Raw genomic sequence first — 16,904 nt, 5'->3', positions numbered from 1 at the left:
TTTTCCATGTTAGAGCTAATTTTATTACTTCTCTTCAAATCACATTAATCATGGAATGGAAACACACAGCAACCAAATGTACCGGTGTGATTTCAAACACTTTGTTACAGGAAATGTTCAAAATGTCCTCTGTTAGCGAGGATACATGCATCCACTCTCCGTCGCATGGAATCCCTGATCCAGCCCTGGAGAATGGCGTACGGTATGACAGCCGTCTACAGTACAAGCACGAAGAGTCTCTACATTTGGTACCGGAGTTGCGTAGACAAGAGCTTTCAAATGCCCCCATAAATGAAAGTCAAGAGGGCTGATGTCAGGAGAGCGTGGAGGCCATGGAATTGGTCCGCCTCTACCAATCCACCGGTCACCGAATCTGTTGTTGAGAAGTGTACGAACACTTCAACTGAAATATGCAGGAGCTCCATTGTGCATGAACCACATACTGTGTTTTACTTGTAAAGGCATATGTTCTAGCAGCACAGGTAGAGTATCCCATATGAAATCATCATAACGTGCTCCATTCAGCGTAGGTGGAAGAACATGGGGCCCAATCAAGAAATCACCAACAATGCTTGCCCAAACGTTCACAGAAAATCTGTGTTGATGACGTGATTGCACAATTGCGTGCGGATTCTCGACAGCCCACACATGTTGATTGTGAAAATTTACATTTTGATCATGTTGGAAGGAAGTCTCATCCGTAAAAACAACATCTGCACTGAAATGGGGATTGACACATTGTTGGATGAACCATTCGCAGAAGTGTACCCGTGGAGGCAATCGGCTGCTGATAGTGCCTGCACACGCTGTATATGGTACGAAAACTGGTTCCCGTAGCACTCTCCATACAGTGACGTGGTCAACGTTACCTTGTACAGCAGCAGCTTCTCTGATGCTGACATTAGGTTTATCGTCAAGTGAATGAAGAATTGCCTCGTCCATTGTAGGTGTCCTTGTCATTCTAGGTCTTCCCCAGTCAAGAGTCATAGGCTGGAATGTTCCGTGCCCCCCTAAAACGCTGATCAATTGCTTTGAACATCTTCCTGTCGGGACACCTTCGTTCTGGAAATCTGTCTCGATGCAAACGTACCGCGCCACGGCTATTGCCCCGTGCTAATCCATACATCAAATGGGCACCTGTCAACTCTGCATTTGTAAACATTGCACTGACTGCAAAATCACATTCGTGATGAACACTAACCTGTTGATGCTACGTACTGATGTGCTTCATGCTAGTTCTGTAGAGCAATGAGTCGCATGTCAACACAAGCACCGAAGTCAACATTACCTTCCTTCAATTGGACCAACTGGCAGTGAATCGAGGAAGTACAGTACATACTGACGAAACTAAAATGAGGTCTAACATGGAAATTAAGCATTTCCGGACACATGTCCACATAACGTCTTTTCTTTGTTTCTGTGTGAGGAATGTTTCCTGAAAGTTTGGCCGTACCGTTTTGTAACACCCTGTATATTTGCAACATGAGATCAACAGTATTATGACAACAGTACTGTTATAAGTGATTGAGACCCTTCACATATGATATGCTTAAATTGAACACGGAGGAGGATTTTTACAAAAATAGGTACATAAAAATGCACTCATTTGAGAATGTAACATTGTGTCATTGTCAACTCAATTGGTCAAGAAGTTCCTGAGATTTGCTATGAAGAACAAACAAATAGAAAATGTATATGTTCCTAATCACAAACCTCTGGAAGTTCTTGATTAGTTGATTTAAAGTGTTGGAATATACCCATGGTTTTCGATACTATTCTTTTAATATGTTTGTGAAATGTGTTGTGAATATATTCTTTAGTTAAGAAGTAGTAAAACAAAATATGGTGCTGCTGTGGCAGATTCTCAATATTTATGATGTCGTATCTCACAGACTGTGTGATGTACAGTGATATAAATCTGACGGAACATTTGTCAGTATATGTAGATACTGTGCGAAAAATGGAGCCCAGTTGAAACATCATTCAGTTAACAATAATTTCTTGGCAAAAGCTTTACAATCACTCTACTTCTTCTCAGTGCTTCCTAATTGTGACCGTGCTGAGCCCGCACTGCTCGAAAGCTCGATGTAGCATGTAAGTGACCGCTGAGGAACTTGCTGAGCACAGCTGGTGTAGCCCGTGGTCAGTGCCGTGTTCTGTCGGAGTGTGTGGCGACCGTATGTCTCCGTCACCCAGGTTGTCTGTGGAATTCCGTCGGAGGCTTTGCAGCAGCATGTAGGCAATTTTTAAATTCACCAGAGACCTGTGGTCTAGGAGTAGCGTCATTGAATCATAATCAAAAATGTCTTCGGTCCCGGGTTCGATCCCGGCAACTGCCTAAATTTTGATAAATAATCAGCATTGGCGGCCGAAGACTTCTGGCATAAGAAGTCAGCCTCATTCTGCCAACGGCCTTGTCAAAGAGGGCGGAGGAGCGGATAGAGGTTCAGGGCACTCTCTTGTCCTAGGAGTGGGAAATTGCCCCTAAAGGCGGAAGAATCAGCAATGATCAACGACATGAGGATGCAGAAGGCAATGGAAACCACTGCATTAAAGACACGTAACGTGTATCCACAGGACATGTGGCCTGCAGTTGAAGAAGTGTCATGATGATCTCTCCATTGGCAAAAGATTCCGGAATAGTCCCCCATTCGGATCTCCGGGAGGGGACTGCCAAGGAGAAGGTTACCATGAGAAAAAGATTGAATAATCAACGAAAGGATAATGTTCTACGAGTCGGGGCGTGGAATGGCAGAAGCTTGAATGTGGTAGGGAAACAAGAAAATCTGAAAAGGGAAATGCAAAGGCTCAATCTAGATATAGTAGGGATCAGTGAAGTGAAGTGAAGTGGAAGGAAGACAAGGATTTCTGGTCAGATGAGTATCTGGTAATATCAACAGCAGCAGAAAATGGTATAACAGGTGTAGGATTCGTTATGAATAGGAAGGTAGGGCAGATGGTGTGTTACTGTGAACAGTTCGTTCAGTGACCGGGTTGTTGTAATCAGAATCGACAGCAGACCAACGACGACAACGATAGTTCAGGTATACATGCCGACGTGGCAAGCTGAAGATGAACAGATAGAGAAAGTGGATGAGGATATTGAAAGGGTAATGCAGTATGTAAAGGGGGACGAAAATCTAATAGTCATGGGCGACTGGAATGCAGTTGAAAGGGAAGGAGTAGAAGAAGAGGTTTCAGGAGAATATGGGCTTGGAACAAGGAATGAAAAAGGAGAAAGACTAATTGAGTTCTGTGATAAGTTTCAGCTAGTAATAGCGAATACCCTGTTCAAGAATCAAAAGAGGAGGAGGTATACTTGGAAAAGGCCTGGAGATACGGGAAGATTTCAATTAGATTACATCATGGTCAGATAGAGATTCCGAAATCAGATACTGAATTGTAAGGCGTACCCAGGAGCAGATATAGATTCAGATCACAATATAGTAGTGATGAAGAGTAGGCTGAAGTTCCTGACATTAGTCAGGAAGAACCAATACGCTAAGAAGTGGGATATGGAAGTTCTAAGTAATGACGAGATACGTTTGAAGTTCTCTAACGCTATAGATACAGCAATAAGGAATAGCGCAGTAGGCAACACAGTTTAAGAGGAATGGACGTCTCTAAAAAGGGCCATCACAGAAGTTGGAAGGAAAACATAGGTACAGAGAAGGTAGCTGCGAAGAAACCATGGGTAACAGAAGAAATACTTCAGTTGATTGATGAGAGGAGGAAGTACAACATGTTCCGGGAAAATCAGGAATACAGAAATACAAGTCGCTGAGGAATGAAATAAATAGGAAGTGCAGGGAGGCTAAGACGAAATGGCTGCAGGAAAAATGTGAAGACATCGAAAAAGATATGATTGTCGGAAGTCAGACTCAGCATACAGGAAAGTCAAAACAACCTTTGGTGACATTAAAAGCAACGGTGGTAACATTAAGAGTGCAACGGGAATTCCACTGTTAAATGCAGAGGAGAGAGCAGATAGGTGGAAAGAATACATTGAATGCCTCTATGGGGGTGAAGATTTGTCTGATGTGATAGAAGAAGAAACAGGAGTCGATTTAGAAGAGATAGGGGATCCAGTATTAGAATCGGAATTTAAAAGAGCTTTGGAGGACTTACGGTCAAATAAGGCAGAAGGGATAGATAACATTCCACCAGAATTTCTAAAATCATCGGGGGAAGTGGCAACAAAATGACTATTCATGTTGGTGTGTAGAATATATGAGTCTGGCGACATACCATCTGACTTTTGGAAAAGCATCATCCACACTATTCCGAAGGCGGCAAGAGCTGACAAGTGCGAGAATTATCGCACAATCAGCCTAAAAGCTCGTGCATCGAAGCTGCTTACAAGTATAATATACAGAAGAATGGAAAAGAAAATTGAGAATGTGCTAGGTGACGATCAGTTTGGCTTTAGGAAAAGTAAAGGCACGAGAGAGGCAATTCTGACGTTACGGCTTATAATGGAAGCAAGGCTAAAGAAAAATCAAGACACGTTCATAGGATTTGTCGACTTGGAAAAAGCGTTCGACAATATAAAATGGTGCAAGCTCTTCAAGATTCTGAAAAAAGTAGGGGTAAAAAATAGGGAGAGACGGGTCATATACAATATGTACAACAACCAAGAGGGAATAATAAGAGTGGACGATTAGTAACGAAGTGCTCGTATTAAGAAGGGAGTAAGACAAGGCTGTAGCCTTTCGCCCCTACTCTTCAATCTGTACGTAGAGGAAGCAATGATGGAAATACAAGAAAGGTTCAGGAGTGGAATTAAAATACAAGCTGAAAGAATATCAATGATATGATTTGCTGATGACATTGCTATCCTGAGTGAATATGATTTCCTGACGACATTGCTATCCTGAGTGAAAGTGAAGAAGAATTAAATGATCCGCTGAATGGAATGAACGGTCTAATGAGTACACAGTATGGTTTGAGAGTAAATCGGAGTAAGACGAAGGTAATGAGAAGTAGTAGAAATGAGAACAGCGAGAAACTTGACATCAGGATTGATGGTCACGAAGTCAATGAAGTTAGGGAATTCTGCTACCTAGGCAGTAAAATAACCAATGACGGACGGAGCAAGGAGGACATCAAAAGCAGAATCGCTTTGGCAAAAAAGGCATTTCTGGCCAGAGAAGTCTACTAATATCAAATACCGGCCTTAATTTGAGGAAGAAATTTCTGAGGATGTACGTCTGGAGTACAGCATTGTATGGTAGTGAAACATGGACTGTGGGAAAACCGGACCAGAAGAGAATCGAAGCATTTGAGATGTGGTGCTACAGATGAATGTTTAAAATTAGATGGACTGATAAGGTAAGGAATGAGGAGGTTCTACGCAGAATCGGAGAGGAAAGTAATAAGTGGAAAGCACTGATAAGGAGAAGGGTTAGGATGATAGGACATCTGCTAAGACATGAGGGAATGACTTCCATGGTACTAGAGGGAGCTGTAGAGGGCAAAAACAGAGATTGGAATACGTCAAGCAAATAATTGAGGACGTAGGTTGCAAGTGCTATTCTGAGATGAAAAGGTTAGCACAGGAAAGGAATTCGTGGCGGGCCGCATCAAACCAGTCAGCAGACTGATGAACAAAAACAAAAAAAAAAAAAAAAAAAAACCCTGCAACTTAATAGAGCTAGTCTTCCATTAATAGCTATGATGCATACGGCATACGGAACTGCCTGATTTCAGAACGACAAAGTTTTTACGGAAGATGATGACATGATCCTCTGCCCTCCACCTCTCTCTCTCTCTCTCTCTCTCTCTCTCTCTCTCTCTCTCTCTCTCTCTGATGACCAAGTTTGCCCTCGCAATAAAAAGTTCGCGGTTCACTTGCGTCAAATGGTAGCCACACAATGTGCGTGTCTTCTTGATCTGTTCGAACAGCGTCCTTCGTGGGGTTTCTTCACCAGAGTGGATCCGATATGATGATCGGAATATCCATTTTTTCTGAATACCGTCGTCAGATGGTTAATCTCAGAGTCGAGGTGATCCTTGTCCAAAATAGTTCTTGCTTTGTGTACCAAGGTATTCAGCATAGCTCACTTCTGACCTGGGTTGAAAATTATGTTCAGTTAGATATAAATCTGTATGCGTCTGTTTTCTGTACACAGAATGTTCAAGACATCCATCGGCACATCTAAGAAGGGTAACTTCCCATCCTTCTCCCCCTCCACTGTAAATCCTTCGTTCTGGTGTATACCATTCAAATGGTCAACAAACTGGTGCAGTGCCTCATTGCCATGTGGCCAGATTAAAAATGTATCTTCAACATACCTGAAGAAGCAGGAAGGACATGAGGTAACACTGCTCAACGCTCATTCTTTGAAATCCTCCACGAAAAAGTAAGCTGTGGCTAGTGACAGTGGTGAACCCGTGGCTGTTCTGTCAGTCGTTTACTAATATTTTCCACCGTTCAAAAAATAGGTGGTCGTCAAAGTGTGTCGAAATAACTTCCATATTTCAGGAGGAAAATGAGCAGCCGACAGTTTTAATCTATCTTCCACCGCTATCTTTGTAAACAAAGAGACCATGTCTAGGCTGATTGTGATGTCATTTGGACTTATCCTCATCTGCTTTATGACATCAACAGATATTTTTGAGTTATTGATATGATGGTTACAGTGGCTGACTATAGATGCTAATAATTTGGTTAAGTATTTTGCCAACCGATATGTAAGAGACCCAATAGTACAAACAATAGGTCTCGACGGGACCCTATCCTTCTGGACCTTGGGTGGATCGTATAACCTGGGTGGCCTCGGTGCTCTTGGTCGTAGATTCTTGACTAGTTCTTCTGGGAGGACAGAGTTTTTCAGTAGCTTCTCCATCTTTCTGCTAAGTGCTATTGTGGGATCCCATTTAAGAATCTGGTACATGATATCTTCGAATAATAGGGCCACTTTCTTATGATAATCTGTAGGATTGAGGGTAACTGTGGCTGGTAGCACAACTAACTCTTCATCCTTCCACAAAGATTTCAATGCCAGTTTCTCCACTCTGCTTACATTGGAGTTACGAGGCTTGCTTGTTGCTAAAATCCGACTAGTGGCAAGCCTTACCTCATCTGCTGCCTCTTCAGGAAGGTGCCGAACCGCTTGTTTTACTCCACTTATAATCTCGGCCACTGGTAGCTTTTGTGGAGCTGGAGAAAAGTTCAGTCCCGTACTGAGAACCGAGATAGAGCGTCATCAGTTTCTTTGTCGGAGAAGTTGATAACAGTGTGATGTGCGTCCCTGGACCCAGAAATTCCTTCTCCATAGTTAAGGGGCACAAATTTATCAGCCTTTTTTTGCTGCAGTCTTCCTTACATTAGCTTGCTGATGCGCAGCCAGGGTCATGTCTACCCATTCCCAGTCCCAATGTGACAAAACTGCAGACAAAAACAGATGGCAACTGTATAAGGAGTGAGCAATGGCATCCAGTTCATACCTTGTATGATGTATCCTCTCCCTGATGATCACATGACTTATCTTCTGCAAAATTCTATTCACTGCAGCAGTTCGGATGTGATGTTTGACAACTGTGAAATTTGATACAACCTCCTTGTCACGACAACATCCTCTCTGTAGAGGAAACTAATATGACTACGAACCCTTTCGTGACAGTGTTCTTGGTTTACTTGCCGCATCAAATTTGGTTAAATTCCCAAGCTTTCGATGACTACCTCAGTCATCTTCGTCAGGGGTAAAACTGATTGTCGTGGACCGGGGAGGCTTCCGCTTTTATGAGCAGCGGATGGCTTCTCATTGGCTGGATGACGTCATGGTGAAAGTGGGTGGTATGGCCTCTATGCCATAGATTTTGTTTGCATGCTTTATCCAACGTTGGTTGCAGCGCTATCCATCGCGACAGGTGGAGAACTGTGAGGAATGCAAGAAGTCTCCCTCTGCGCGCTTCCATACATTACTGAGTGCATATCCAGAGTCACTGTTTAAATTATTTTCACATAGTCTAATTTCAATTGCTTTCCTGATGACAATCTCAATAGTTTAAAATGTGAGCTAGTATTCATGTTTCATCGAATAAAATCTTATGTTTATTTAGCAAACTGTGCTCAGCCACCGCTGATTTCTCTAGAAACCTATGTTTCAGGTGACGCTGATGTTCCACACAGTGATCGGCAACAGTTCTTATAGACTAGCCCACATAATTTTTTCCACACTAGCAAGGAATGCTGTAAATTCCCAGTACTCTCAGGCCGAGATTATCTTGCACGGGTCGCCACTAGTCAGATTTTAGCAACAGCCGAGCCTCCTAAATCCAGTGTAAGCAGAGTGGAGAAACCGGCATTGAAATCTTTGGGGAAGGATGAAGAATTAGTTGTGCTACCAATCGACAAATGGAATGCCACAGATAACCTCAATGCTACCGATTATCAGATCATCATAAGAAAATGGCCCTATTATTGGAAGATGCCATGTACCGGATTCTTAAATGGGATCCCACAGCACTTAGCACGAAGACAGGGGAGCTACTGAAGAACTAGTCAAGAATCTACGACCAAGAGTACCAAGGCCACCCAGGTTACACGGTCTACTCAAGGTCCAGAAGGAGGGGGTCCCGTTGAGACCTATTGTTAGTGCTATTGCATCTCCTACATATTGGTTGGCAAAATACTTAAACAAATTATTAGAACCTATAGTCGGCCACTGTAGCCACCATATTAATAACTCCAAAATGTTTGTTGACATCATAAAGCAGATGAGGATGGGTCCGAGTGACATCATGATCAGCCTAGATGTGGTCTCTTTCTTTGTTTACAAAGGTGCCGTTGGAAGATAGGTTAAAACTGTCGACTGCTCATTTTTCTCCTGAAATACTGAAGTTATTTCGACATTCTTTGATGACCACCTATTTTTTGTATGGCGAAAAATATTATGAAATGACTGACAGAACAGCCATGGGCTTGCACTGTCACCAGCCATAGCTAACTTTTTCATGGAGGATTTCGAAGAACGAGCATCGAACAGTGTTCGCTTATGTCCATCCTGTTTCTTCAGGTATGTTGACGATACATTTTTAACCTGGCCACATAGCAATGAGGCACTGCAACAGTTTGTTCATCATTTTAATGGTATACACCAGAACGTAAGATTTACAGTGGAGGGGGAGAAGGATGGGAAGTTACCCTTCTTAGATGTGCTGATGGAGAGAAAATCAGATGGATGTCTTGAACATTCTGTGTACAGAAAACAGACGCATACAGATTTATATCTAAACGCACGTAGTTTTCACTACCCAGCCTCAGAAGAGAGCTATGCTGAATACCTTGGTACACAGAGCAAGGACTATCTTGGACTAGGATCATCTCACCTCCGAGATAACCATCTGACGACGGTGTTCAGAAAAAATGGATATTCTGATCGTGATATCAGATCTACTCTGGTGAAGAAACCTAAGAAGGACTCTGGTCGAACAGATCAAGAGGACCAACACATCGCGCGACTACCATTCTGCAGTGCAATGACCAGCAAGATCGGTACAGTCCTGAGCCAGCAGGGAATCGGACCAGTCTTCCGGGCATCCAGGAAGAGTAAGGTAATGTTAAGACCCGTGAAAGATAGTCTTGACCTGAGAGTACTGGGAAGTTACAGCATTCCTTGTGAGTGTGGCAAAAATTATGGGGGCCAGTCTATAAGAACTGTTACCAATCACTGTGTGGAACATCAGCGTTGCCTGAAATGAAGGTATCCAGAGAAATCAGCGATGGCTGGGCACAGTTTGTTAAATAAAAATAAGATTTATTTGATGAAACAAGAATACTTGCCTACACTTCAAACTGTTGGGACTCTGTCATCAGGGAACCAGTTGAAATTAGACTGTGAAAATAATTTCAACAGGCTTGGGATATGCACTCAGCAATGCACGGAAGTGTGCAGTTGATACATAAAGAGTGCAGAGGAGACTTGTTACACTCCTTGCAGTTCTCCGCCTTTTGCGATGGAGGGCGCTGCAAGCAACGCTGGATAAAGTGTGCAATCAAAATCTACGGACAATTGAGGTCACCACCTCCGTACACGTCCTTTTCACTGTAACGTCATCCTGCGAATGAGAAGCTGTCCACTGCTTATGCAAGCGGAAGCCTCACCGGTACACGACAATCAGTTTTACCCCTAACGAAGATGACAGAGGTAGTCATTGAAAGCTCGTGATTTTATACAAATTTGATGCGGCAGGTAGACAGAACTTTTTGTGCAAGGACTCAGTCGCATAAGACTTCGTAGTCGAGTGTGCTCTCATATTCTGACCCTCTCGGCACTCGCATCTGCTCTACTGTTTAACTTTAGGGTTTCACAATGTTTCGTTATACGAAATTTACAACCTGAAAGGCTATATTGTGACACCTCTAGATGAAGTTAATACCCTTAGGTTCGTTGCAGGAGAGCATTCTTTCTGCTCTGTACTGTTATCAAAATGCTGGGTCAGTTCTTGGCTTCTCTCACAGTCTCATGAAACAAGCTTCCAGCTTCCTTCTACTTCAGGCTCCAGTGTTGACACTCATTTATGACATCGTCATATCCAACGGATGTTCCCCACTTAGCGATGTCTCAGACAGTTTCTAACAACAAAAATAATTTCCTGTACTTGCTTACTATTTTACTGTGCAACAATAATGAAAGGAATTTGTCAAAAGGAAGCCTTTTCCATTTTATCACTCAAATTTTTTATCTCTACTAGGAAACTACTGAAAATGGAACCTGCAGAAAACCTGTTGGGTAGTTAAAAACTCATTGTTTGTCATTAACAACTTGTAGCACTATCTTGTGTTCAGTCATATTGCTTCAAGGTGTGACATTTGTTTCTTTTTTTCACAGGGTGGTCAAGTTATTGACAGTTTTTGGATTATGAAAGATGAGCACAGGGCTTACGAGTACAGCGTCATTTGAAGATAATTGAGAAAATTATTTCATTGGTGCCAATTTTATGTTAAAATGTAACATCTTTATGTGTGTATTTGATTATTAAATGTGTGTCAAATTCCTATGAGAAAGGTACAGTCATATATGTTATTGTGATGGTAGTTGAATTGCTGTGAATACATGTTCTTTCTGTGGAAGTTATGTGATATCAGTTCAAGTCTGTTTTATTCAATAACAGGAGATACAGTTATGTAAATTTAAGGTTTGCGTGTGTTCTGTAGGTTTGTGGAGACAGGGTATGCTATCAACTAATTAAATTAGTAATATCAATTGCTGCACCATTTCTTTCCAGTTACTGCCATTAAAAATTAATATTACTGTCTGAAGTAGAAAATTGATGTTTCTAGTTCCAACTTACATATTGGTGTTTTCCCATCTATGTACTGTGTGTGAAATTCTATACCTATCACCATCATTTTGCTCAGGCATATAGATATTATTATTATTGAAAACCATAACTCATAATAGCCTGAATATTTAGTACCAGCATATCAAACTCGGTTAGAGAAAATTATCCAGATACAAATTGTTTAAGTTCTCTGTTTAGAAATGAGAGTGATTATTAAAATACCAGCAGCATTGATTATTGTTAATTATTTGTGTAAAGGTCTGTGATGTTATTACATGTGATACTGAAATGGAAGTGTGATATTTTGTTATATAATAGATATTGTCATTTATTTTTGTAATTAAGTTTACTATTTTAACTACAAATTGCCGTATAAAGATATTCATGTTAATTTATCGACACCACTCTATTTCCACTTCATTGTTAATTTGTACTCTTGTAATAGACTTTAATCTATAAAATTAAATGTATTTCAGTGTTTGAAGTATTTCGTTTTTGATTACCCCTTGTGTAATTAAAAATCTGTAGCCCAATTTACATAAATTGCATGCCTGTGAATAAGAAGGGGAAGTGTTGCACAAGCAAAAGTTCCTAATACAGCATGACTGTGATTATCTGTTATGTTTGGTGCTCTGTTAATGCTGGATTATCAAATAAATCAGATTAGCAAGGTCATTTTTAAAAACATGGTTTAAGAAAGGGTATAAGCAAAACCTGCAGTTTTAACATACAAATACAAGTAACTGTTACACATTTAAGACAAAAGGAGACTGTAGCGTTGCTCTTGAGGAGGAGGGGGGGGGGGGGGGGGCGAAAAGACAAAGAATTGTTTTTTAAATTTTGAAAAAGTGAATATGTTGGTGCACCACTTGGCAACAGAATCGGGGATTGATTACACTAGCATAATAACGTTGAGCATTAAATACCTGGTTGGATTATTTTGAACAAGAGAAGCAGATTGATTTGAGATCGTTCAGAAGAAGCATTATCATTTCTGTGCATTTTTATAGTCGCGATGCAACTATAAAAAAAAAAAAAAAAAAAAAAAAAAAAACAAGACTAAGGGACCGGAAGATTTATAGACTTTAAAAGAAATGCAACATTACGCAACTAAAAAAATAATCTGATTCAGAAATAATAGGAAAACGATAATGTTCCTTCTGCCCCATGTTGCGTTCAGCCCATCAGCGTGATCGTAATTTCTGGTGATGAACTAACACAAAAAATCATCATTCAAGTAAATGAGGAGATGGAAATCATCAAGGTTAATTTACTAAAATTAGAACACTTATCTCTAACACACAATTCTTAATGCTATGTACCTTTTCATATTAAATTACAATATATGATCATTGTGGTTATATACTCTATACATAAGTCAAAATGTCCTCTTGATGCTGTCTGTTGGTAATCAGTTACAATAAACTACATGTGTTCTGATTGGAAAAATAGGAATTAGCGTATTTATTGAATATTTTCACATAAATTATAAAATACCGATATGGAACGCAGCAAGTCTGCATCAGCCTTTCATGGAATGCAAACAGTAAAAGGTGAGGCGCCAAATGCCTCATTTGTCTTAAAACAACAGAATTCTTTTTATATCATTAATCAATACTTGTACATAGAGATTTACAGGCACCTCACAAGAATGGCAAAGATAAAGGATAATAGATCTGTCGCTGCTATGCGATGGTTCATTTCTTTTACTTTACAATTGTTCGATAACTTTAGGCCATCAGGCATTTACTATTGTGCTTATATTAATGTTTGTGATGTGAAAATTATTAATATTATACTGCCTCCCACAGGGAGGGAAGGAATACTGAGGGTATTACTTTCATCCTCATGCCCATTGGAATATTTGTAATTTTCGGGTGTAACATACAGGTTATTAAAAGTTTTCATTTCACATTCATTTCATAATAAAAAATTAACGTTAAAATTTGTAATTACTGACAAGAGATCATTGTGAATGTGTTCTGTGTTTCTATCAGTCTTTGTATGGATTCAGTCTTTCTTGACGATTCTTAAAATTAAGGTTACAAGTACACATATTTACAAAATTTATAAGAGTCACACTTCATTTTTCATTGTTGCAGAAGTAATTTGACTGTAACAACTGGTACACAACTTTCTGTTTTTACTGTATTCATTATATTGTCATTCTCTTGTCAGTTGATTGCTTTGTCTGTTATCGCACTTAATTACACACTTATTTTCATCGCGCGCAAATGCTATTTATGGTAGACTCGGATTGGCGAGCGGCGACTGGTGATGGACAGTATCTTGCACTTTCAGGACTCGAGAGTGGCTTTCCAAATTATTTCACATATGAAACAGATAAAATATCTTATATTTGAATAGCTTTCAAAACTAATTTTATATACATGTGGGATGGGATATAGGAAGGATCTGATCCTTTGACATTTTTTCCTGTGCTTATTGTCATTCGAATCGTGACCTATCGTTAAAGTTTACTTTTCAACAGCGTTCTGAGGTGACCTTGTGACTTATCTCTGTGTATAATCAGTCATTATACTAATTACGATAACTGCTCTATCTTGGAGTCTCTCTGAAGGTTTATGATACATACGAAAATGTTTTCAGTACCAAGTGTCAATGTTTATGGTACAGGATGTAGCACACAGCAACTGCTGCTGGCGGTTGAACATCTGCATTATTTCGTCACATGGTGGCCCTCAGCCACTAGTGTTGCGATTAGTCTTGAAGTTCAGTCTGCGCACGCGTATGACCGTAGCGTACTTGCAGAGCGTTGATTCCGCGTTTGAGGTGTCGTGCGTCGCTTTTGTTTGTTGGATCGCAGCTTTGTGCATTTTAGATTGCCGAAGGGAGCTTCTGCCACTAAAACTGCCTCACATCACTTCCTGTCCACTATCCAGTTACAGATTCACAGGTAAGTGGTAGCGATCGCTGCAACTGCATGTGTGGAATGACGCTGATTATGACACACCGCACACATCAATGGATTTTTCACACATATGGTGCAGTATAATACTGCCACTGAAAATTGTCGAACTTTACAACTTCACTTGCACTGTGGTGAGCATCTGCGTGAACATTGTATTCGATGAAATTCTCACTTTGTAACATCACACTGTGTTAACAAGTTGATTTCCATACTAATATTTACAAGAGTTCATTTAAATCAAGAAATAATCTAATTGACCACTTTGTATCAGAACAATTGTTTCTTAATTAGTCTTATCTCTTACCATTTATGCCCACAATCACAGGTAAGCTATTAAAAGTCCTTTTTCTTTGACTAAATTCATTCCAATCTTCTTTACAAATTAATTTCATTCATAGTAATCTTTATCACACTTGCTTATTCATTTTGTAGGCTCAATACATTTTTAATGCTCATCTTATTTAGTGACTTGCGAGTGGTGCCTCATTTATGTCAAAGTTTCTCTCACATGTGCTTGCATTTAAAGAAAATTCGAGGACAGATTTGAAAATAGCAAATCTGTCTCTGAATTTTGTGTAGAAATGCAAACAGTCAAAAAAGAATAGTGGGCAAAGTGGGCCTACTCGTGGATCATAGACAGAATTTAAATTACTCCTCAATGAGGTCGAAAGTTTAATTTACATTGCGCAATATAAAAGCATTTTGTGTGTTGCAAACCTACTCATTTTTATACCTAGTGCCTCACTTCCCAAGCACATGTGCATTTTTACAAGTTGATCCTGGGGAGTGGATAGGATCAAAGATCTTAAAGGATTTGCAGTTAGGAAAGGGATTCAATCTTCACATAATCACAGAGAAAACAATAAATACTGCAGTGCACACTTAAAATAAAATTTATCACTTCTAGCATGTATATCTAATATGTATCTTACTGCAGCTTGCTTACTGCTCTTTCTTCATTTCTTAGACTGTGGCAATCCTGTGAAGCTTGGGTGAGATTCTTATTTTGTTTGCTGTTAGCTTGTGAGTTTTCAGTATCGCTAATGCTCTATAGTACCATGAAATTACCAAAATAAACCATGTTTGTCATATGTTCTTTTACTTAGCTTGTTTATAGTCGGGACTCATCTTAATTTACATTATATAATTAACTTCCTTTTTATTCCATCACACTTTAACTTAAGGTTAACATCAGTTCTTTTTAGAACAATTGTGCTGCATTTTCAATGTTCATGCTTAATCATAGGTATCTGTTTACTTCAAACAGATGTTATTTTATCACTGGCACAGGACTGAGCTGGAAATTACAAGTTAAATCTACCAACTGCTTTGCGCTAACAGGTGGTGCCTAATTTACTTCACATTTGAAATTAGGGAATAACCCCATGGAATCGAATCTTTTCACACTACTTTCCTGCTTTGTCTGGACATGAAGTATTTTCTTTCAAAACAGGTCATTAATTTGTCCTCAATTAAATTTCGCTTACTAATACTAAGAGCATATAATCATCATTTTTATATTTACCATTTAGCAAGAGAAGCACCTCATTCACTCCTTCCTTTCATATTACTATTTAGTGAGAGAAGGGCATTATTCGCTCCTTCCTCTTTCCTCATTTTAGTACCTCGGGGTTAATTAATACCTCTTGCGTACATCATTTTTCTTACATACTAACTTATAACTAAAATTGGAAATCGCCTCTAGGACATGTCCTCCTGTTTATGTAAAGATTATTCATATAAATACTTGTCTACAACTTATTCTGTGTTTTATTTTCCAGGCACATTGTTTTAATACATAAGGTTTCCTTTTAGCACCGGTCAACATCCGTAGTCAGTTCAGTTCAGTTCAGTTCAGTTCAGTTCTTGTCACTCATTGGTTAATCCTGATCTCCAATACCTTAGAATTTTCTTACAGCTTAAATTAACTTAATACCTGGCGTTATAAAATTTTCTTAAATCATGATGGTGGAACAATCCTTTGATTTTATTCGTGGCAGGGTCAGATAAAAAGTAGCTACCAATGTGTGGTTTCCTCATTATCACAAAGGGACCTTCATAAATATGTTGCCACTTATGAAACTTTTTTAACAATAGGGATGGTTTAAAGTGATTCCTGACTAATACCTATTCTCCTTCTTCGAAATCGATAACTCTGTTTACCTTCTTATCAAATGCCTTTTTTCGGAGCTTAGCATACGTTGTCGGTAAGAGAGCATGCCTGATTTTTGTGTCTAGGTCCAATTCACTGTTTTGTAACTTTGGAAGGGGGTCTATTCAATCACTCCTTTCTTTAGATCTTGACATTAACTCATGTGGCATGAATCTAGTCGACAGATCAGGAAGGTGGTTAACAATCTATTCGAAAGGTGTTACGAAGTCTACCCACTTAGATTGCTTATTTGGAATGTATGTCCTTGTTGTTGTGGTCTTCAGTCCTGAGACTGGTTTGATGCAGCTCACCATGCTACTCTATCCTGTGCAAGCTTCTCCAGCTCCCAGTACGTACTACAGCCTACATCCTTCTGAATCTGCTTAGTGTATTCATCTCTGTGTCACCCTCTACGATTTTTACCCTCCACACTGGCCTCCAATACTAAATTGCTGATACCTTGATGCCTCGGAATATGCCCAAGCAACTGATCCCTTCTAGTCAAGGTGTTACTACCCGTGGTCTATGGGT

General features: G+C 39.8%; 1 protein-coding gene across 1 annotated transcript in view; it reads left to right on the top strand.

Annotated features, from left to right (window-relative positions):
• LOC126291937 (acid phosphatase type 7-like) overlaps positions 1 to 11,773 on the top strand; it is a 123,218-nt gene extending 111,445 nt beyond the window's left edge. The window contains exon 10 of the mRNA XM_049985660.1: positions 10,836 to 11,773. Within this exon, the coding sequence (XP_049841617.1) occupies positions 10,836 to 10,907 (72 nt within the window). The 3' untranslated portion in view covers positions 10,908 to 11,773. The remainder of the gene's footprint in view (positions 1 to 10,835) is intronic.
• Positions 11,774 to 16,904: the final 5,131 nt, after the last annotated feature.

Source organism: Schistocerca gregaria, chromosome 9 (assembly GCF_023897955.1).
Source record: "Schistocerca gregaria isolate iqSchGreg1 chromosome 9, iqSchGreg1.2, whole genome shotgun sequence".
Taxonomy (NCBI): domain Eukaryota; kingdom Metazoa; phylum Arthropoda; class Insecta; order Orthoptera; family Acrididae; genus Schistocerca; species Schistocerca gregaria.
The sequence above is the reverse complement of the archived record's forward strand: the minus strand, read 5'-3'. Positions and strand labels throughout refer to the sequence as shown.